This window comes from Nyctereutes procyonoides, unplaced genomic scaffold (genome assembly GCF_905146905.1).
Source record: "Nyctereutes procyonoides isolate TBG_1078 unplaced genomic scaffold, NYPRO_anot_genome, whole genome shotgun sequence".
NCBI lineage: Eukaryota > Metazoa > Chordata > Mammalia > Carnivora > Canidae > Nyctereutes > Nyctereutes procyonoides.
Genome location: NW_026575051.1, coordinates 10,574,657 through 10,597,423, shown reverse-complemented (window position 1 = coordinate 10,597,423; position 22,767 = coordinate 10,574,657). Strand labels below are relative to the sequence as shown.

The 22,767-nt window shown below is 46.5% G+C and overlaps 3 protein-coding genes across 4 annotated transcripts in view; 2 read left to right on the top strand and 1 right to left on the bottom strand.

The window, feature by feature from the left end:
- Positions 1–1,406: 1,406 nt before the first annotated feature.
- BYSL (bystin like) lies at positions 1,407–11,927 on the bottom strand. Its single transcript, XM_055329948.1, has 8 exons — positions 11,796–11,927; positions 11,306–11,585; positions 6,362–6,524; positions 4,611–4,749; positions 4,143–4,276; positions 3,219–3,379; positions 2,965–3,067; positions 1,407–2,445 (listed from the first exon to the last, which is right to left on the bottom strand). The coding sequence occupies exons 2-8, from the start codon at positions 11,571–11,573 to the stop codon at positions 2,100–2,102; spliced, it is 1,314 nt and encodes a 437-aa protein (XP_055185923.1). The 5' UTR covers positions 11,574–11,585; positions 11,796–11,927; the 3' UTR covers positions 1,407–2,099.
- Positions 11,928–11,985: 58 nt separating this feature from the next.
- MED20 (mediator complex subunit 20) lies at positions 11,986–22,518 on the top strand. Of its 2 annotated transcripts, none has more exons than XM_055329959.1 (4): positions 11,986–12,144; positions 14,853–15,007; positions 19,902–20,155; positions 21,819–22,518. In XM_055329959.1, exons 1-4 carry the CDS (start codon positions 12,131–12,133, stop codon positions 22,032–22,034), a joined length of 639 nt encoding a protein of 212 aa, XP_055185934.1. In that variant the 5' UTR covers positions 11,986–12,130; the 3' UTR covers positions 22,035–22,518. The 2 variants fall into 2 exon arrangements, with proteins under 2 accessions (XP_055185934.1, XP_055185931.1); XM_055329956.1 differs by lacking the exon at positions 11,986–12,144 and adding an exon at positions 12,157–12,366.
- USP49 (ubiquitin specific peptidase 49) overlaps positions 22,281–22,767 on the top strand; it is a 91,407-nt gene continuing 90,920 nt past the window's right edge. The window contains exon 1 of the mRNA XM_055329943.1: positions 22,281–22,331. The gene's annotated coding sequence lies outside the window, so the exon portion shown is untranslated. The remainder of the gene's footprint in view (positions 22,332–22,767) is intronic.

Below are 22,767 nucleotides of genomic sequence, written 5' to 3'. Positions count from 1 at the left end.
GGTGTAAGCAGGGCAGAAGTCAAAGGTCATCACAAGCCATTTCTGTAAAGCTATCAAATACTTTAGGCTCTGTGGGCCATTTGGTTTCTGCCCCAGATATAGTCAGTTCTGCATTACAGTGGGATGTATGCATTCCTGAAACTCACTGCACCATGCAAAATTGCACAATAAAAAACCAAAGGGCTCATGGGAAAACAGGCTTGAGGCATAATACTCAAAAACTTAATGAGTGACACTTTTTTTTTTTTAAAGGGAATGAAATGGATAGCCTAGTTTTTACTCGAAATGGTTAAGAAACATATACAATATGGCCTTTTACCTTGAAAAAGACCTGAAGTGTGTGTATAGAAGCAGAGGTTGGAGAACTGTGGAAGGCAGGTGACACCAGGTGTGGGTGTGGTTCCCCATATAAGGTAAACTGAGGTAGCTCTGGTGTTTGAGGCCTGTGCAGTCCGTAGTACCTGGCTTGACTTGGCTGGGCAGTTTTTACGCAGTGTTTCTCAAAGACAAAACTGCAGATAAATGTGAAATTCTAGATCAGTTTTTCTCCAGATATATTAACTGGCTTGGAATGAATTCACGGGAATCAAGTAAGAAGGGTTCTAAAAGAATTGTATAGCTGACCCTTGAATAACGTGGGTTTGAACTGTACAGGCCCACTTATACTCACATTTTTTTCCAATAGATACATAAACTGGGAAGCCCAGGTGGCTCAGCGGTTTAGTGCCACCTTCGGCCCAGGGCGTGATCTTGGAGACTCAGGATTGAGTCTCACATTGGGCTCCCTGCATGGAGCCTGCTTCTTCCTCTGCCTGTGTCTCTCTCTCTCTCCTCTTTGTGTCTCTCATGAATAAATAAATAAAATCTTAAACATAAATAAATAAAATCTTTTAAAAAAAAGATACATAAACTTACAGTATTGATATAGTACTGTAAATGTATTTTCTCTTAAAATTTCCTTAACATTTTCTCTGGCCTACTTTATTGTATTAATATTGTATATAGGACATATACTGTATAAAATGTGTTAATTGACTGTTTATGTTATTAGTAAGGCTTCCAGTCAACAGTAGGCATAGGCTATTGGTAGTTATGTTTGGGGAGTCAAGTTATATGCAGATTTTTGGCTATATGAGAGAGTTGGTGCCCCTAACCACTGCACCCTTCAAGGTCCAACTATACTCAACTTTGCTGCTGTGGTATGAAAGCAGCCATAAAAAAACAAATGGATAGGCAGGGTTGTGTCCCAACACAACTTTGCTTATGGACAGTGAAATTTGAATTTCATGTAATTTTCAACTATCACACCATGCTGTTAAATTTTTACCCCAACCATTTAAAAAACGTAAAAAGCACGATTAGCTCATGGGCCATAAGAAAACCAGCATGACTCTGGTTTGCCAACCTCTGGTCTAAAGCTTTAATTAGCCAAGAAAGTTAGAGAACCTGTCCAGTGGTGACTCTGGATCTACTTGTTTCAGGGCCTGATCTTATTATTCTCTGATCTCTCGCTTCTGTAGCTCCAGTTTTCTCTGGGGACTTTGTCCATAGCTGAGAAAGGACCATCTTTTGAACAGCCCCCTGGTCGCTGGCATTCCCCCAAAGTAGCCTCTGCCTCTAGACCCAAACTTCTAGAATCAGGAGGTGGAGGGGGCATATCCTCTATATAAACTACAAAGAATCCAGTCCTAAACAGGAATAGGGAAGAACTTCTCTCCAGCTAAAGAGGGAAAGCAAAAATAACTCCACCGATCATATCAAAACACCAGAAGTTCAATAAATATCTGCCTTTGGTATTTATCCACATCCCAGTAACTTGACACAACAGCCTGAGAGAAAGAACCTATTCCAAGCCCCAGCCAGGGAGTGGTAACACTGGTGTGTGGCCTCTCAAGTCAGGTCTCAGAACTGAGCAGGGATGAAGACCTAGAATGAACAGGGAGCCAGCAGACCCTTAGTCCTCCCTGTCAGGGACAGGAGTCACAGATGCCTGTGACTGTCCTGATCCGAGACTTCAGTTGTTAAGAGCTCAGTGCCACCAACAGGGAATCCTGGTGACCAGCCCCCCATGCCCTTCAGACCAGGACAAGTAACTTTCCTCACTCCATGGCGAGAGGAACATCTTCTACATCTCGGGGGACTGCGCCCTGGAGCTCACGCCTGATCTCAGGGGACAGCTGCGGATGCGGCTGCAGTCGGAGCAGTTCCAAGAGGGCGTCTTTCTGATCTGTGGCCAGGTCTGCCTTGTAGCGCTGGACCAAAGTCAGGAGGCACTGGTGCCAGAGCACAGGCAGTTCGCGCCTCTCTGTCCGGAAGCCCAGGAAGTGGAAGACCAGGGCATCTAGCACCCGGTAGGGCAGCGCGTACTTCTTATCCAGCAACAGTCGCAGGAAGATGCTGTTGGCACCGCTGTATTCCATCTCAGCAATTTTCAGCATGGCTGCACTGGTGGGGAAGGGTTAGTGGTGGGGGGGGGGACGCTGGAGGGAAGATCTGCCCTGCCCTGTCCCTTTTCTCCTCTCCTGGCCCCTGCACTGTACTATTCCTAAGGGGGCCATCTCAGGCCTTCTTCTCACCTACCTGATCTTACACCCACCCTCAGCCCGTTGTTAGGTCTCTGCGGATTCACACCAAACCCCTATCTCTCACTCAGCTGCTCATCTCAGTATCTGGCTAGAATATATTTAAGCATCTGAAGATCTCCACCCCTAACAAACTTTCTTCCCATGTTCTCTATTCATTCATTCAACTCCTTACTGAGCACCTGCCATGTGCCAGGCACCGGGCTCCTGTTTGGGGGGGAACTTCCATTCTAGTGGAGTAGCGACATGCTCAGAAGCTTAAACAAGCCACAGACCCAGGGCTATTCCTAGGTCCTTCCGCACTCTGTCCACTCCCAGCCCCCACCCTGGGATTCTCCTATCTGGGTATCTGCTGACTATTCTCCATCCTCACCAACACTACCTGGAGTGCAACACAGGGATGGAGCATTTGGTGATGATGCTACCCACGATGATGGCTTCCCGGAGGGTACAGGTGCCAGACTCACACAGGGGGATCAGGATGCCTGGGGAGGGTCAGAGAGGCAGTCATTTTTGAGTCTAGGGTGAGAGAAAGGAGCTAGAGCAGGTTCCCCACCTACCCGAGACAGTCATCTCCCAAGTCAGGCTTGCTGCTTTCACCTGCAGGAGCTCCGGCCCCTCCCTCTCTGTTCCCACCTTTAAACCAGGCTCCAGGCTTGAACAGGGCCTTCTTGAGTGCCATGTAGAGGTGGAAGTTGAGTCGTTTGTATTCAGCGATGTCATCTCGTACCCGGGGGAGCAGGACAAGGTTGTAGAAGCGCTGAGCCATGCGTTCCTTGAGGTTAGAAGCGAAAATCCTAGGTTTGGGGGTGGGGGGGAGAATACGGGGGGAGATCCCTGGTCACTTGGTAGCCAGGAGCTGGCACTTTATTACTTTTTTTTTTAAAGATTTAAAAAATTTGAAAGACAGTACATGCACAAGCGGGGAGGAAGGGCAGAGGAAAAGGGAGCAGCAGACTCCCCTGCTAAGCAGGGAGCCTGACTTGGGGCTTAATCCCAGGGCCCTGGGATCATGACTTGAGCCAAAGATAAGACACCTAACTGACTGAGCCACCTGGAGCTGGCACTTTAAATAATCACTGTGGATGGTGCACATAAGAGATCTCAGGGGTGAGTAGGAGTAAGCTGTGTGCAGACACAGATTAGGGAGGGCTCAGGAGGGGCTACAAGATGTATCCAAACAAAGGGAGCGCTCTGTCTTTGGGAAAGCCAGAGCTCTCTGCTCTTCACCTTTCTTCCCTGACATAGGTTTTCTTTACCTTGCTGTCACGAGGGACCCAAGTGTGCCTGGGGAGCCACAGACTTCAGAGGCCCTTCTGACACACCAGGGGTTGTCCCCCAGTAGTTCTAAGCCCCACTTCTGAAAACTCATCACAGCAGAGTCTCAACCAAGTCCTGGCTCCGAAACATGAAACAGGAAAGCTGGGAAAACCGTGATGTACAAACACAAGCTAGAGCTCTGGGGCAAGGCAAAGGTGTAATGACAGTAGCAGAGAAAGCTGCACCTCCACCCCCACTGTTACCTACAGACCCCAGGCCGCCCTAACCCCCCTCCTCTACCTCGTGGCTTGGTACATGGCGGCTGCAGTCCAGGCCTCAGGCTCTGTGATGTACAGGATTTGCTCCCAGTTGGAGAGCGCAGGGATGATCTTGAAGGCCTTGGGCAGCTTCCCACTGCGGTACTTCGATAACACCTGGGGATGAGGGCGCTGAGTCATCGCTGCCCATGACACATAAGCCATGTGCCCCATGCCATGTCCTCATGTGGGTGGTTTTCAGATTAGCTCACTTAATCCTCACCACAACCCTGTTAGGATGTGCTTTTATGCCCTCGTTTTCCAGATGGGGAAACCAAGACTAGAGTTAAGGAACCTTACCCAAGGCTACCAACTCCCTGAGTGGCAGAGCAGGTATCTTTTAAGTTTGCTTTTGGCCACTCTGCCTCATTTGTGAGGGAACACAAAGCCTTAGGTGGAGCCCACAGCCCCTGGGAGGGTATCTGATCACGGCTCTCCTCTCAGCTCTTACCTCCCGGACCCCTCTGTAGACCTCTAGGACCCGGGGGTCCAGCTGGGGCATAGGAAAGCCTGACGCCTCTGACATAACCATCTCAACTTCCGTCTGCTTTTCGGTTAGCTTCTCCATGATGATGTCAGCCAGGGTACGCCTAAGAGTAGAGGAGGTGTGGGAGGGAAGGGGAGAGGGCGGTGGTCAGTCTGGGAAGCTCTAGACTTCCTGCGCAGTCCCTCATGAGCTCCAATACACCTGTGACCCCGCTGGGATGTGTGGCCCCAGTCTTCCTAAGCCCTACTACCCACCACAGAATCCTGAGCAGTGTGAGGACCCAAAAGTCATTCATTTTGGGACAAAGCTGATAGCTGTGTGGAGGTGGAGGGCCTGGACTCTGAAGTCAGTCAGCCTGGGTTCAGATCTCGGCTCTTCCTCTCCCTGTATGACTCTGGGCATACTTGGCCTCTCTATGCCTCAGTTTCCTTATCTGTGAGACAGGGACAGTAACAGTGCCTAGCTCATAATGTCAGCACAAGGATTACAGGAGTTAATGTTTGCATGTTACTTAGAACTCTTAGTACACAGCAAGTGTACAGTAAGCATTGCCTATTTCAAACACATCTATCGAGTGCTGGCAACATGCTAAGGGATCTCCTATTACAAAGTTCTGATCTGGCCTCCCTAGAATGCCAGACACATCTCAGTTATTTTCCAAGATTTCAAGCAACTGGGGCCATTAAGGAGAGACTATGACACAAACTTCCCCCCAATTTCACTTTTTGAAATTTATGGAAAGATTTCTAAGATTAATAATATTTTTCTCAGTTTCCTTGCACAGAGCATATCAAACATAACCTTGTCAGGATGGTTTAGAATTATTGTCACATTGGGTTTTGGTAGAATGATGTCTTCAGAGGCTGCTAAGGCATATCTAAAATGGCTATTTTCTCGACAACAGGCACTGAAGCAGGATTTTCCAGATTATCTCATATAGGCTGTACAACATCTCATAGAGGTGTCATTATTGCCCTTATTCAGACATAGGAACTGATATCCAGAGACGTCAATAACTCACCCAGGGTCTCAGAGCTCTCAAGTAAGGAGAGAGTCAAACCCTGGTCTTTCAGCCTGAAATCCAGGTACTTGACAATACACTATAATGTGCCCCCAACTACATGGGCCCCTGACTGCTGAGTTCACATGGGTCTGGGTTTGCTTTCAGAAGTTGCCAGCTATCATTTCTCAGGACTATCAAGAATTCCTGTTTTGGCAGCTCCAAGCAATAAAATCATCCTGCCAATCATGTCAGAATACTATATTACAAAGGAGTTTGGAGGTGCTGAGAATCAAGGGCCCTCTGCCAGGAGAAGCATGCAGCCCAAGTACATACTTTGTGACATCTACTTTAGCTGCTGGGCATCAGTGTGGGAAACTGGCTCATTTCCTCACTGTGTTCTCAGTGACCACAGAACTTATCCTTCAGCTTCTGTGTCTTTTCTCAATACTATCAACAACGAGAGATGCATTTAGCTCCTAAAAGCCTAAGAACTAAGAAGAGTGTCATATAAATATCACAGTGGACAGATGGGCAGGAAGTTGGGGTCCTTCTCACTGAGGAGGGGCCAGTTTTGCCAAGTTGGCTCCCCACAATTAGCTATGCTCAGGGCCCTTCCCAAAGGCAGGGAACCAAAACTGGCAGGGCATGTGCCTCCTTATAGAAAACTGCACCCGGACCTGACATCCCAATCCCCAGGCCATGCTAGCCCTACCTGGCAGGAGGGTTCTTGTTCATGAACATTTCAATGGCCCGCTCATCCTCAGGATCCACAACAACTTCTGTGTGATGGCCAGCCCCCGTCATTGTGGCAGCCTTCTCCAGGGTGGGCCACTCCTCATCCTCATCATCTGATCCGTCCTGCGGGACTCCCGGACCTAGAAGAGAGGATAAAACAGATGAGCAAGGCAGGGAGTTGGGGAGGGATGTAGAGGTCAATTCAACTTTACCCATCATGTAAAATACAGACCTCACATGTGCTTATAACAGATATAGATGGGGGCAGTGGAAGCACGGATGCACCCACTGTCTTCCAGTTCCCAGGGGCTTCCTGGTCCCAATCTTGCTTGAGAGACAAAGTGTACAAATACGAGCCAAGAAGATAGTGATGCCAATGAGTAGTCAATCGTTAACACCCTAGACTCAGTTATATAGCAGGAGCTGTTCTAAACACTGTACCTAATTTTCATAATGCCAACAAGTAGTTACTACTATTCTATCCAGTTTCAGGTAGGGACTCCTAAGCATAGGAAAGTTAAGTAACCTGCCTGAGGCAGGTAGTCTGGGTTTAGACTGTACATTCTTCACTTTTTTGCTCTATGAACATTGTAGGGCTTCATTAAATGCCAAAATAAAAGGTAGAGGCAGTGTATACCACAGGTATGTAAAAGGTAATGACAGCAGAGGATGGTTAGACTCTGGACAGGGAGTACAAGAGCTGGAGGAGTGTGCTCCAGACATGGGTAACAACACTGCCAGGAAGGCTTGGTTACAAGAGCATCTGATATGCAGTAGCAAGAAATAAGGCTAGATGGTCAAAGTAAAGCCAGATTGTGGAGGGCTTTAGGTCAGGCAATGCAGTTCAGATTTTAATGAACAAACCCCTCTTTTTAAAAAGAACTTATTGGAGATAGACTGTGCATATGTCTGCACTAACAGGACCAAGGGCAGGGGGAGAGGCAGAGGGAAGGGGAGAAGCAGACTCCCTGCTGAGCACAGACCCTGACATGAGGCAGGAGGCTGGATTCCAGGACCCTGGGATCATGAACTGAGCCAAAGTCAGATGCTTAACGACTGAGCCACCCTGGCACCCCTGGAACAATCCATTTTTATAACTGGTTATTGGAAAGCTATAGGTGGCTGGGCATCTGGGAAGGGATGTAATATCCGAACAGAAAGAAATGTTACACATGAATAGCTCATTAAGAAAAGAGGCAGTGTGTGATAAAAGCTAAATGGAGGAGGGGATGTGCCAGATGTTTTGTCCCTACATGCTAACAAACCCCAAATCTGTGCTTGTAGGTATATTTCCCTTTACTCTAGCTCCCTCCTGTAGAGCACCTCCTGGATGAGCCACAGGCAATTAAAACCTCACCTGTCATCAACTGAACTCACTCTTTTCCTTCTAGGTGTATACTACTCACTTTGTTTCAGATCTAAGTAAATGGCACTACCACCACCAAATACTGAGCCAGAACCTGGTAGGCCTGCTCTCACCCCCTGCCCACACCCCAATTACACAATCAATTACCATGTCCTATTGAATTCTACCTCAGACTATCTCTCAAATCCTTCATAGTTCTGCCTATGCCTAGATCAGGGGCATTGCTTGCCTGTATTCAACAATCCCCTAACTGGTCTCCATATTCTGCAATAGCCCCCTGCTGTCTTTAGGACAGCTTTAAATCCTAAACATAGCCTCCAAATCTTTTGTAGATTTAACTTCCGAGTGCTGAAAAAAATTAGTATAAAAAGGCAACTTGGGGCACCTGGGTGGTTCAGTGGTTGAGCATCCGCCTTTGGCTCAGGTTGTGATCCCCCCAGGGTCCTGGGACTGAGTCCCATATCAGATGCCCCTCAGGGGCCTGGTTCTCCCTCTGCCAATGTCTCTGCCTCTCTCTCTAAATAAAATATTTAAAAAATAAGTAAAAGAGAAACCTACAGAGCTTACATTTGAACAGGAATGATAGACAATAATAAGTATTAAAAGAAGACAAGTGGGGATCCCTGGGTGGTACAGCGGTTTGGCGCCTGCCTTTGGCCCAGGGCATGATCCTGGAGACCCGGGATCGAATCCCACGTCAAGCTCCCGGTACATGGAGCCTGCTTCTCCCTCTGCCTGTGTCTCTGCCTCTCTCTCTCTCTCTCTGTGACTATCATAAGTAAAAAAAAAAAAAAAAAAAAAAAAAAAAAGAAACATAAAAAAAAATAAAAGAAGACAAGTGCTATGAAAAAAGAACAGAGCAGAGTTGAGAAGTCAGGAATGTAGAAACAGAGGTAAGGTGTATTTCTTTCCCTTTTTTTCTTCAAAAATTTTATTTGGCCAGGGGGTGGTGAGGAAGAGAGAGAGAGCGAGAGATAGAGAGAGAGAGGGAGAGAAACAAGCAGACTCCCTGCTGAGTACAGAACCTGACACTGGACTCAACCCCAGGACCCTGAGATCATGACCTAAACAGAAGTCAGATGCTTACCCAACTGAGCCACCCAGGCACCCTGGGAATTTCCTTTTTCTTTTTTTTAAGATTATTTATTTGAGAGAGAGGGCATGCGTGCACACACACATGTGCACACACAGAGGGAGAGGGAGAAGCAGCCTCCCCACTGAGCAGGAAAGCCCAATGTGGGTCTCAGCCCCAGAACTCTGAGATCATGACATGAGCCGAAGGTAGGTGCTTAACCAAATGAGGTAGGTGCTTAACCAAGGTGCCCCGTGTATTTCCAATGAAGTGACCAGGGCAGGCCTCTCTGAGATGGTGAACAATCAAGAGAATAAGCCTACATGGATAAGAAAACAGAAGGAATAACCAGGACAAAAGCCCAAAGTTAGTATGTTTAAAGAAAAATAAAGCCTGTATGGATGAAGAGAGTAAGGCGAAAGTAGTAGAAGAGGTCAGATTGGCAACAGGGGCAGATCATGGAGATCTTTTAAGTCATCCAGTTGTTGTGAGTGGACTGTAAGGGTGACGGTATGCTAATTAGGAAGCTACTAAAATAATCCAGGTGAGAGATTATGGTGGCTCAAATAGGACTGTGTTCCAAGGTGATGAGATGTGGTCTGACTCTGATTTATTTATCTATCTATCTATTTATTTATTTATTTATTCATTCATTCATTCATTCATTCATGAGAGAGACAGACAGAGACACAGGCAGAGGGAGAAGCAGACTCCATGCAGGGAGCCTGACGTGGGACTCGATCCCGGGTCTCCAGGATCAGGCCCTGGGCTGAAGGCGGTGCTAAATCACTGAGCCACCCGGGCTGCCCGACTCTGATCTATTTTGAAGGTATGAGTCAACAAGATTTCCTGACATATCAAATGTGGAATAAGAAAGAAATCCAAGGCTTGCCTTGATCAAATGGAAGGATAGCATCCTATTAACTGAGCTGACAGTGGGAGGAGCAGGTTTGGCGAGAAGATCAGGATTTCTGTTTTGGACACATTAAATTTGAGATCTCTTGGGACGCCTGGGTGGCTCAGCGGTTGAGCGTTTGCCTTCAGCTCAGGGAGGGATCCCAGAGTTCTGGGATCAAGTCCAGCATCGAGCTCCCTGTGAGGAGCTGGCTTCTCCCTCTGCCTATGTCTCTGCCTTCTCTCTGTGTCTTTTATGAAAAAATAAATAAAATCTTAAAAAAAATAAATTTAAGACGTCTATTAGATTTCAAATTGGGGATGTCAAAAAAAAAAAAACAAATTGGGGATGTCAAAAAGGCAGCTAAAAATAGAAGAATCTGATTTTCATGGAAGAGATCAGGGCAAGAATACAGGGTTGGGAACAGTTACCAAATAGGTGGTACTTAAACCGTGAAAAGGATGATAGCACCAGAAAAGAGATATGAAAAGAAGAGGTCCAAGAACCAAACTTGTGGCATATGAATGATAAAAGGCTGGGGACAAAAGACCCAGCAAAAGATGCTGAGAGGTGAAGAAGTACTAAAACAGGAATGGGATGGCTCAGAAGCCAAGTAAAGATACCGAACCCAGGAGGCCAGTGTTTAATTGTGTCAAACACTGCTCTCAGGACAAATGAAAGATGAGACCTGAAAAATGGATTAAGTGACCCGGAGGCAACACTTCCACCCTAAAAAATCAAAAAAAAAAAAATGACCATCTTTTTATTACTCTCCCTCTTTATAGCACCTAAACAATATCGTTCATTCTGCTTAGAGCTTTCTCTCCACTAGTTTTCAGCACCAAAGTCATGCAACCTAGGAACCCTGACCCCCAAAACTAATGCTCTTGTTATAAGATGAAACTATACTTAAAAAATTTTTTTTCATTTATTTATTTACAAGAAACACACAGAGAGAGGCAGAGGCATAGGCAGAGGGAGAAGCAGGCTCCCCGCTGGGATCCCGATGCGGTACTCGATCCCAGGACCCCGCCATCCTGCCCAGAGCCTAAGGCAGATGCTCAACCACTGAGACACCCAGGTGTCCCAAAACTATACTTTCATCATGAAATGTATTATTCGAATCGTCAATTTAATTGTCTCTCTCTCAGGTTAGACTGTAAGATCTTGAAGTCAGGCTCATGGCTCTCTTGCTTCCTTTTTTACTCAAAACCATCTAAACTACCTAGCACAGTGCAAAGTACGGACTAGACAACCTACAAGAATGTACAGAACAGATGGATAAACGTTAGGAGTGCTCAATGATGTGACCAATTAACTTCTTGTTGGTCTAACTTAGAGAATGCCTAGACGCCAGCATCTAAAACTACAAGTGGGCATAGAGAGCTCTGACCACCCTAACTCTATTCCAGGGCTGGGTCTCCCATTCCATCACCTTTGCAAGGGTGTGATGCGGGCTCCTTATTCAATTTCATTTTTTTTATTCCAAAGGATTCCCCTGGCAGAACCTTTTGGCCGTCTATCTACTTCCCCCTCCCTCCAAAACTAACCACCCTCTTCCTGGCAGCACCCCCCCCCCCCGACTTACCCAGACGCGTGGTGCGCTCGCGCGGGGCTGCGGCCTTGTTCCCAGTCCCATGCTCGGTCTCGAGTTCCTCCTGTTGCTGCCGCGCTTGCTGCAAAATCCGTCGGGTCAGCCGGGGCCCCACGTACTCTTCGTCCTCTTCTCTGGTCCCACGACCCCGCCGCTTCTCCCGGGGCCCTGCCCGCGCCGCGTCCCCAGCCAGGATTTGCTCAGCCAGCGGCGCATGTTTTTCCTGGCCTGCAGCTCCGCGAGCCGGCTTGAATTTGGGCATTTTTTCCCAAAACTTTGCCAGAAAGGTTTACACGTGGGGAACAGAGGGGGGGGGGAAAAAAAAAAAAAAAAGCCTTGAGCGCACTTGCGCAGTGAAGTCCCAGCTCCCAAGAGGCCCCCGCGGAGCTCACAGCGCCTCCCGGCGTTCGGAGGCCAGGAAGGCCAACCGCGCCGCCACACCCCGTAAGAGCGGGGCCTGGAGCGGGTCCCCGAATGAACTCACTGCTTCTAACGCTGGCTTCTGCAAGTGTGGCAGTCCGAGCGGTGACTTTCTACTTTCATAGATCGAGGACCTCTGTTCCCAGCCAAACGTGGACTTGCCTAGCTGCAAAGCCGGGGGCCCAGAGTTGGGTAGTGACGTCACTGGAGGCGTCACCGAGGCGATGCCTAGACCTGCCCCTGTTCTCGTGGGCGCGTCGACGGGACGCTCTCCTTTTGCGTCATTTCCGGAGCACCTCCCTCGGCCGAAGCTTTCGTTAGGGGGCTTCCCTTAGTGTGGGCGGCCAGAGACTACCGTGATCCGATTGTTTGTTCCTGCCGTCCTCTTGGCCCGATACCATGGGAGTGACTTGGTAGGCCCGCAGGGGACTTTTTTGGGCGGCGCTCGGGGTCGGGAAGGGCCCCGGAGCCCGGAGTGTACCGGGAGGAGGGCCGGGACCAGGGTCCGCGGTCCCCCGTGAGCTGATGAAGATAAGATATCTTCGGAACGTGTGGGTGATGGAGACGCTGCGAGGGCTGCAGATTCTCCGCGCTTGTTTGCTCGGAGACACTTCCTTCGTCCTGAAAGGCGGCAGGTGAAAGGTTTTGTCCCAGGAGCCCATCAGTGGTTGTGTTCCTCCTTCCCAGGAGGCCATAGGGCTGCCCGAGGTGGAAATTAAGGATGCCCGAACTAGGACCCAATCTACAGGCGTAGCTAGAGGAGGTAAAGGATAGGCAACGAGGAAACCATCCTTTTTTAAAAAATATTTTCTCCTGCCCCTCCCTACAGCCACCTAATGCAGTTAGACCGGCCCGTGTCTGGTTCTTTTGCGGCCGTCTTAAGATTTTCGGTCTAGAGGAAAAAAAAAAAAAAGAAGAAGAAGAAGCTGTTGGGAGGTAGATTGGGGTTTAGGCACGTCACCTCTTCAGGATTCGTTTCCTACTATGTTTAATTGTATGGTTGGTGTAACTGATTACTATGGACTTTTAATCTCTCAACATGATATAAGTGGGGGTGGCAGAGAAAGTATGGGCCTAATGCTCTTGGAGGAAATGCTAGATTTTAGGGATTGTTTTGTTTTGAATATCGGTAAGTATTAGCACGTTTCTAGTCAGGGCTGGAGCCTGTGGGAACTACTCTCTTTTTTTTAATTTTAATTTATTTATGATAGAGAGAGAGAGAGGCAGAGACATAGGCAGAGGGAGAAGCAGGCTCCATGCACCGGGAGCCCGACGTGGGATTCGATCCCGGGTCTCCAGGATCGCGCCCTGGGCCAAAGGCAGGCGCCGAACCGCTGCGCCACCCAGGGATCCCCGGAACTTCTCTTTCTGATAGCTCAGGTTCTTGTAGGCTTGTCAGTTACTGCACCTGTGTTTTCTGCAATGGATATTTTAAGCCTTTTCTAAGTTTTCTAGTGTAAGGGAGTGTTGAGGGTTGGAAAGAAAAGCTTGCAGCATAGAGGCTTGGAACCTGAAAGCCCCTGTTCTTTCAGCAGAAGACAGAAAGAGGGAATGGGCCCTCAGTCTGTTGGGACCCTTAGCAAGTATATCACACTCCTGGTATTTCGGACCTGTGTAATGTCAGTTTAGGTATTCTCTTATGTTTGTCAGTAAAGGCACGTTATGCATTGCTTCTGAGTTCATCTTCTGATGGAGAGTAGGGACAATTTTTAGCAACAGCAGTAGTCCCTCCTTTCCTCCCTCCCTCTGTGGTTGATTGATCATAAAGTAATGTCTTTGAGAATTCAGTAATATGTATGGTTTTTGTTTAGTTAGGTGTACCACCTGAAGTATTTATGAATTTTTTTTTTTGAATCTGTTTCGTTTTCTTAGAAACATTTTAACTGGCAGCTACTTGTTTAGGGAAGCAATCTAGTATAGTGGATAAGAACACAGACATGGAACCAGCATGCCTGGCTTTGAATCTTGGCTGTACCACACCAAGCTATGTGACTTTGTGCAAGTTACTCAACCTCTTTGTTCTTCAGTTTCCTTACTTATTACAAGGAGATAAATAATAGTCACCTTCTAGGGCCGTTGTGAGGATCCAAATAGTTCATTGGTCTAAAGGCCTTTGGACACTGCCTGGCACGTGGTTGGTGCTTAATGATTGTTACCTACTACTATTTTTTTTTTTAAGATTTTATTTATTCATGAGAGACAGAGAAAGAGAGAGAGAGACTAAGAGGCAGAGACACAGAGGGAGAAGCAGGCTCCATGCAGGGAGCCCGATGTGGGACTCAATCCCGGGTCTCCAGATCAGGACTCGGGCTGAAGGCAGTGCTAAACTGCCGAGCCACCCGGGCTGCCCGTTACCTACTACTCTTAAGGGGAGGTCGGTTTCACTTACCATAGAAGGAATCTTGGAAATAACATTTTTATCTCATTGTTTTTATTTTATTTTTGTACATATCGTTGCCTCTGACTCCTAAAGATTACAGACTTGAGGCTTGCTTTCTTTTTGATCCTAGGGCTGTTGAATAGAATTTTCCATATTGGCGGAAATGTTCCATAACATCACTGTCCAATACACTAGCCTCTGGTCACATGTGGCTATTGAACCTTTGAAATGGGGTAGTGCAGCTGAGCAGTTGAAGTTTTAATTTAACTTGTTTTATTAGTTTAAGTGTAAATAGCCACATGTGGTTTGTGGCTACTGTACTGGACAACACACCTTCAAAATGTTAGAGAATTGATAAAAACATACTAACCTCAAACAGATTTTCCTAATTTAGGCAGAACTGAAGGAATCGCAAAGGACATCAATGTTATGGATTACTCTGTGTGCCACCTAAAACTGCTTGAATGTTGGCACACGTGTCCTGCTTGGAAAATGCTGCTGTGATAGGAATTTCACTATGCTGGTAGGAGTGTCCTGAGACCTGTGTTCTAGTTCTTAGTGGAGCGGTTAGGAACTGTGAGCCTCTTATTTCCTCATCTTTAAAATGAGAGAGATGTTAAGGATATATGGTCTCTAAGATAACTCCTGTCCCTGAGATGCTGTGATTCTGTGTGTGAATGAATGGCTCAATGAGTGTGCATATGCCTCTGAATACTGATGATTTGGTCTTTTCCCTTTCAGTGTATCCCAGATGCCTGTGGCCGAGGGCAAGAGTGTCCAGCAGACAGTGGAGCTCCTTACTCGGAAATTGGAGATGCTTGGGGCAGAGAAGCAAGGAACATTTTGTGTGGATTGTGAAACCTACCATACAGCTGCCTCCACTCTTGGCAGCCAAGGTCTGTGAGATGGGTCTGCAGGGTGACTGGACCCTCACTTACAGTTGATTGACATTCATATTCATTGAAATCTTTATGCTCGTTTCCTAAGCGTGGCATTCTTGAACATGTGGCAGATGTTTCCGAATCCATTAAATCTTGATCCTTTGACTGGTGCTGCAGGCTTCAAAATTATACTTCAACCAACTCCCTTGGTGATCTTTTCATGCACTCTTAAGTTTGGGAGAGGCTCCTTGTAGGCTCAGAAGTGTGTGATTCTTTCATAACATTAGAGTTTTTAGAACTTTCTGCAGGAAGTCTGATTCCCACACCTAGCCAGCAGCCTTAGATACCTCATTGGCATGACCTTGACCATTGAATCAACTTTTTTTTTTTTATATTGAGATGGGCTGTGGGTGGTGGTGGTGGTGGTAGGGGGGCAAAGAATCTTTTTTTTTTCTTTAAATTTTTATTAAAATTCTAGTTAGTTAACATTAAGTGTCATATTGGTTTTAGGAGTAGAAGTTAGTGATTTGTCACTTAAATATAATCCCAGGTGTTCACCATAACAACGGTCTTCCTTAATTCCTGTCACCCGTTTAGACCCCACCCACCTCCCTCCCATCAATCCTCAGTTTGTTTTCTTGTTAAGTCTCTTATGGTTTAGCTTCTCTCTCTTTTCCTCTCCCATACATTCAATTGTTTTGTTTTTTAAATTGTATGCATGAGTGAAATCATGTTGGTATTTGTCTTTCTCTGATTTATTTCATTTAGCATAATACACTCTGTGTTGCAAGTGGCAACAGTTCATTCTTTTTGATGACCGAGTAATACTCCACTCTGTGTGTACGTGTATGCACCCCATTCATGTTGTTGCAAGTGGCAAGATTTCATTCTTTTTGATAGCCAAGTAATATTCCATTCTCTATGTGTGTTTGCGCACCACATCTTTTTTATCTATGCATCGGTCGATGGAAATTTGGGCTCTTTCCATAATTTAGCTAATGTTGATAATGCTACTAAAAACAACAGGATGTATGTTCCCACTTTTACTCTGTATTTTTGTATCCTTTGGATAAATACCTATAGTGCAATTGCTGGGTGTGCGGTAGTTTCTTTCTTTAAATTTTTGAGAAAATTCCATATGGTTTTCAGGAATGGCTGCACCAGTATACATTCCCACCAACAGTGTAAAGGGATCCCCTTTCTCTGCATTCTTGCCAACATCTGTTGTTTCCTGTGTTAGAGAACCTTTGAATAGGAGTTAGGAACTTGGATTCTCTTAGTCTTGGCTCTGCAGTAACTTGACCTAGGACATTTCCAAAGCACAGTGATTAGGAATCTAGATCATGGAACCAGAGAACTAAGTTCTGGTCACATACCAACTGCAACTTAGGGAAGTCCCATAACCTGTGACTGTTGCTATGCCAGTCATTTGCCTGTTTCCCCATAAATCCATTCCCCAGACCTCTCCTGCAGACATTTGCCAGGCTCCCTTTTAGTCACTCTTGGCCAGTGAGGGGCACTGGGGAAGGTTAGAGGACTGAAGACAGGGAGAGCACAGGATCTCCTCTCCTGCTTTGGGCGGTGTCTCTGGCTATGACTATGTATCTTCCTTGGTGTTAGCTCCTGCTGTTTGGCCCTTGTGCCTGGCTCTAATGGCAGTACATCCTCTCTTTTTCCTTCCAGCTTTACGGATGGTAGTAGCCTGCTCTGCTGCTAATATTTGGGTGGCTTCACCATTTATTTGTTTTGTTTTGTTTTGTTTTGGTTTCTCCAACCTTGGTATTTCATTCCCTGTATTAGATCCCCTCTAATGAAACTATTTGCTATGGGCTCTGTTTCTGTATCTTTCCGCGACAGTTCTGTCATTTGTTTGTTTGTTTTTAAAATTTTATTTATTCATGAGAGACACAGAGAGAGAGAGGCAGAGACACAGGCAGAGGGAGAAGCAAGCTTCCCAGGTCCTGGGATCACGCCCTGAGCCAAAGGCAGATGGTCAACTGCTGAGCCACCCAGGCGTCCCCAGTTCTGTCATTTGTAAAATGAAAATATCATAGTACTGATCCCTTAGTGTTATTGTGCTAATTAATTAATTACTATGTGCAAAGCACTTAGAACTGAAGTTGTGTTGTGTAGTAAGTAATAAATAAGAGTTCTACTGAGGTTCATCATCAGTAAAATGAACTTTTTTTTTTTTAAGATTTTGTTTATTTATTCATGAGAGACACAGAGAGAGAGAGAGAGGCAGAGACACAGGCAGAGGGAGAAGCAGGCTCCATGCAGGGAACCCAATGCGGGACTCAATCCCGGGACCCCAGGATCACGCCTTGGGCCGAAGGCAGGCACCAAACTGCCGAGCCATCCAGGGGTCCCTAAAATGACACTGTTACTGGTAGTTTTGCCTTCTTCAATAAGAATGTGGGATCAAAAACAGATAACAGTTCCAAAATCATCTGGAAAACAAAACATTTGTGCATAGATATAAGATGGTATACCATGTTTATGAAACTATCTATTGTAGAGCCCTGTTTTCCTATTCTGACCTTTAATTTTTAAGGAGCTACAGTCTAGTCGGGGAGAGGACATATTTGTGGCAGATAGTGGGGTGGAATGGAAGGAGCAATAAACTTGAGGGCAGAAGGCCTATATTGGAGTTCCAGTTCTGTTCCTTGCTGGCTCCTTGCTTTAGATCACGTTTCATAGGGACCAGCATTATCACCAGAGTGCTCATTAACAGATTGCTTGGCCCCTCTCACAGTTTTCCACTCAGTAAGTATGGGCTGGGGCAGATAATTTGCATTTCAACAAGTTCCCAGGTGGTGGTGGTAGTGGTGCTGTCGCTGGTCTAGAACTTATTGGCTTCATTTTCTTCCTCTGTCAAAGGGGCACAGTAACACTGGTTTTGCTTGCTTCACAAGTTTGTGCTGATACGGGCAGCCCAGGTGGCTCAGCGGTTTAGCACCGCCTTCAGCCCAGGGCATGATCCTGGGGACCTGGGATCAAGTCCCACGTCGGACTCCCTGCGTGGAGCCTGCTTCTCTGTCTGCCTGTGTCTCTGCCTCTGTGTGTGTGTGTGTGTGTGTGTGTTTCTCATGAATAAATCTTAAAAAAAAAAAGTTTGTGCTGATACAAAGATACTTCATTGTGATTTTAAAAATACTGTTGTCGGGATCCCTGGGTGGCACAGCGGTTTGGCGCCTGCCTTTGGCCCAGGGCATGATCCTGGAAACCCGGGATCGAATCCCATGTCGGGCTCCCGATGTATGGAGCCTGCTTCTCCCTCTGCCTATGTCTCTGCCTCTCTCTCTCTCTGTGTGACTATCATAAATAAATAAAAATTTAAAAAAAAAATACTGTTGTCTACAGTTGACAGTGCCTTCTTCATTAAAAAAACCTTAGTTGACTCAAAATGTTTTCAAGACAGTAAGAGCACCTACAGACTCCTATAGTATGAATTAGGTAATTACAGTGAGTTTGCACAAGAACAGAATGAATGATAGATCAGCTTTGGGCTGTTTGTTTTTGAGGGTTGAAATGTTTTGCTCTGGGTTTAGCAGGAGGTAAAAGGTACCCATTGGCACAAGTGGTCAGGAGGGATGTGGAGAAAGGTTGGTGCAGAGCCTGTTGAGTTCTGGAAGTAGCAGCAGAGTGGAGGCCTATGTAAAGGTCTCTCTGCCCCATCTTGTTTCCACTGTTAAGCTCTCATTCTTGCCTAGAATATCTTTCCTTTTCTATGTGGCCGAACCCTACCTTCTCTTTGTATCATAGTTCAGGTGCTATTTTCTCCATGAAAGTTTTTCCTATTGACTCTTGCACACTCTGATCCTTTCCTGCTCTGGTCTTTTCTTCCTTCCAAAAAGATTTCTGGTCTATCCCACATAAGCGTTTTGGTCTTACTATCTCCTTAATAGTTTTTTATTGTCTCTAATGAGAGTGTCAGTTTCCTGAGGTCAGGTACTAAGTCTTCTACAAAGCATGCCTCTTAAACCCTAGCACGATGTTTGGGATGATTAAGTACTTAGTAAATACTTTATAGCTAAGTCTTCATGAATACTTGGGATTGTGGTAGTGTATCCATTAATTCTTACAGTGTATGAACAGGGGATCTTGCTTTCTATTTCTCTGTTAACCAAATATATGTAGCTTTCCTTCTTGCAGTAAATCTCTAGTAGTAATCAATGAGAAAACTCATTTCTCAGAGACTGGAAAGATTGGATGGGGCTTGAAATGAGACCTTCTGATTCCAGATCCTGAGTTCTTTCTGTGAAAGTGCTGATTGCTTCACAAGTCATCTGATGCCTTATAGCACTCCAGGGGTTCATCATTGCCTTGAGGGTAAAGTCCAGACTTCTTGAGGCATGGAAAATAAGTCTTACCATAGCTTCACTCTGGCCTTCTTTTCCAGCCTCAAGCTCAGATACTTCCCTTTGCTGCTTCTGTGGGGCCCCTTCTTGTATATCAGGAAGGAGGCCAAAGGAGAAAGGGAAGGACAGAGAAGAGACCATTTGCTTCATTTTTGTATACCCAAATGCTTTTAATATTACTTCTTATTTTCCTTATAACATAGGATTATACAGAAGACTATGGAAAGTCTCTGTGGGTGATTGATTGTCATCATTAAGCACCCATCTGTGGAGCCCATCGTTCAAGAACTAAACTTACCAGTGCTATGGAAGTTCCCTTATGCTCCTCATATTTCCTGGGGAATGAGCTTTCACCACATACTGCCTTGCCCACTGCTCTTCTCCCTTTCTCTTTGTGGAACAGACTGTTGGTGAGGGGATTACCCTCCATTGCCCTCCAAGATGGCTGAGGTAGTGGCAGATTGCCATCTGACCCTGTTCCATGCATTTGACTATTCCGAGGCTTGCCAACAAAGATCCTGATGCTGATAGGCTCTCTGTCCCTGTAGGTCAGGCCGGGAAACTGATGTACGTGATGCACAACTCAGAGTACCCTTTGAGCTGCTTCGCCCTTTTTGAGAATGGCCCTTGCCTTATTGCCGACACCAACTTCGATGTGCTCATGGTGAAGCTCAAGGGCTTTTTCCAGAGTGCCAAGGCCAGCAAGATTGAGACCCGGGGTACCCGTTACCAGTACTGTGATTTCCTAGTGAAGGTGGGCACAGTCACCATGGGGCCCAGTGCCCGAGGCATCTCTGTAGAGGTAAGACCTTGGGGGAAAAGGAGCAGTATATGCTGAAGGGCTGCTCAGCAGAGGGATCGGTGGATTTCCACATCCCTCTGAGTGCAAACCGCTGTTGATGCCTTCCTGATCCCTGTCCCCAGAGCATCTGTGCTCCTCTGTCTCTGCATCTTTTATTCTTTCTTTAGTCCTTCAGGCTCTGGCCCAGGGTGAGAGCGGGAAGCTGGGGTTGCAGTGGCAGAAAGCTTAGGAAGGCTGGCTTGCCGGAGGAGGGAAGGGATAGCCAAGGGAGGCCGGTGGATTGTGATGTGGAGGAACTGGTCACCTGTCACAAGGACTGGAGCAAACCAGGGGGAGACAGTGTACAGGTAACTTTTGGGTGGTGGGCCCTAAATCATGTAACTACACCCCTCTCCATGGTATACTTTAAGATAGGTCTCAAAGATTGTGTAGCAGAGATGAGCCTTTCCTTTTGATATGCTGTCAACTTTCTTTCATGGTGGAAAGAAGTTTGTGTGGTGATTCCATCTCTGAGGTATATGTTGGAGACCGCAAAGAGGGAGTGTGGCAGTAGCTGGCTTTGGGACCAGTGAAATTCCTCAGTCTGCTATGTGCCCAGCTCTGTGTGAGGAAAAAAAAAATTAGTAAGCTATAGGGCCTGCTTTTTGAAAATGTGTGATTGAGAAAATGAGTGAAGCTGAAACACACTGACTGTTTTTTAAGTTAATTTTTAAGACATTCCCAGGCACAAATTGCTTTGGGAATTCGGGCCAATGAGAGCACTGCTGACTTTGGGGATTGGGATGCTTTCTGCAGGAGTAGCATGTAAAGAGGGATTTATAATGTAGAGATGTGGGAATAGATGAGGCCCACAAAGCATTCCAGGTGGAGAAAAGGGCCTTAGTAGTGATTACTGCTCTGAAACTCCAGTGACCTCTGGGACCAAAGTTTCCTGATTTCTTTTGGCTTGTGATGTACCTTCCATTAGCTGAGGCCCACTGGGAACCCACTGTCTGCTTATCCTTCACATTTCCAGCTTTTTTAGTACAGATACATCCCAGCTCTTTTTTACTTGTTTCTCCTTATGGTTACTAGTTATTTTTCTTGCCATCCCTCCAGTGAAAAACTAGGAAAAAGGAATGAGAAAGTCTAAGGTGTATCTCCTTTGGCCCCTGCCACATGGGTTGGGAAATTACTTCTTAGAGTTAGGTGGGGTCTATCTTGGGGGTAATGTTTGGTCTTAAAGAGACTTAGTGTCTACTTTTCTCTCTGGTCACACACACACAAACACAAACACACATCCTTACTTTTCTCTCATTCTTCATTTTCTCTCTCAGACTTTTTCTAGCTCTCCTTCGATCTTAATGCAGCATAGTAGGGACTATACAGTTCTGAGATCATCAAAAGGGGCCTGTATCTGACTTTGGGTCTTGTGGGTTGGGCTGTGGGTTGATAACTCCTAAGATGAGATGAGAATGCCAGAGATGCCAAAGGGAATGATGCTGGGTATGTGGAATCCCTGGTGTTTGGGTTGAATATTTCCTGTAGAGCAACACTGTGTTAAAAGGTGTTTGTCTTTGGTTTGGGGCTGGAGAATTTAGGAGCAGGGGGTAAGAGGTATAAGAGAAGCAGAAGACCTTGTCCTTGCCTCACTCACCCTTGTTCTATGTTCTTTTGGCCCTAGGTGGAGTATGGCCCCTGTGTGGTAGCTAGCGACTGCTGGAGCCTACTGCTCGAGTTCTTGCAGAGTTTTCTAGGCAGCCACACGCCAGGAGCCCCAGCAGTGTTTGGGAACAGACATGATGCTGTCTACGGCCCAGCAGATACCATGGTCCAATACATGGAACTCTTCAATAAGATCCGCAAGCAGCAGCAGGTGCCAGTGGCTGGGATTCGTTAGTGACTGGCAGCTGCCCAGACAAGCTCTGTCACCAGGGGGACTGCATAGAAGGAGCAGGTGCTGCACCCTGAGGTCCCTGGACTCCAGAAACCCAGGGCAGACATGGAGGCTTCTCTCCCTCTTCCCAGCTGTGACTTTTGTTCTGGGGCTCTGGACTCCCTTCCCCTGACCCTCACACACAGCCCCCCCCCAGCAGCTGCTTCACCCTACGTCTGCCTTACTGGACTTGGCCTGTTCTCAAGAATGGTAATTATGAAGAGTGGAGAAGTGTGGAGCTTTCCTGCTTTAGGGGAAAAGGTAGGACAGGGCTGTCCCTGCCTAGTGTTGGTGGGGAAAGCAGTCTTTGTCTCCCAAATATCAAGGATTTGGCCTAGGTCCGCAGTGGACGGGTTGGGCTGGGCTGGGCTATAATAAAGGCCTTTTCCTCTACTCCAGGGATGCAGCTGGGGCCTTTCTTGGAGAAGGAGTAAGAGGCATAACTTGGTGTGATGGCTATCATTTCCTGACCTGTTTGCTGAAATGAATTGTGAATTAACCTTTCTAGGGTGTTGCTGGACTCCTTTGGAGTCTCCCTCTGGCATCCTTCCATTCTGTTGTGAATGAAGTTAAGCCACATGCTAAGCTGTTATTACAAAGAGGACCTAAATCATAATGGCTCCTAGTAGAAGTTTATTATTCTCTCTTCTAATAGTACAGACGTAATCAGGTGGTCTGGGGCAGGTTTAACTGTACA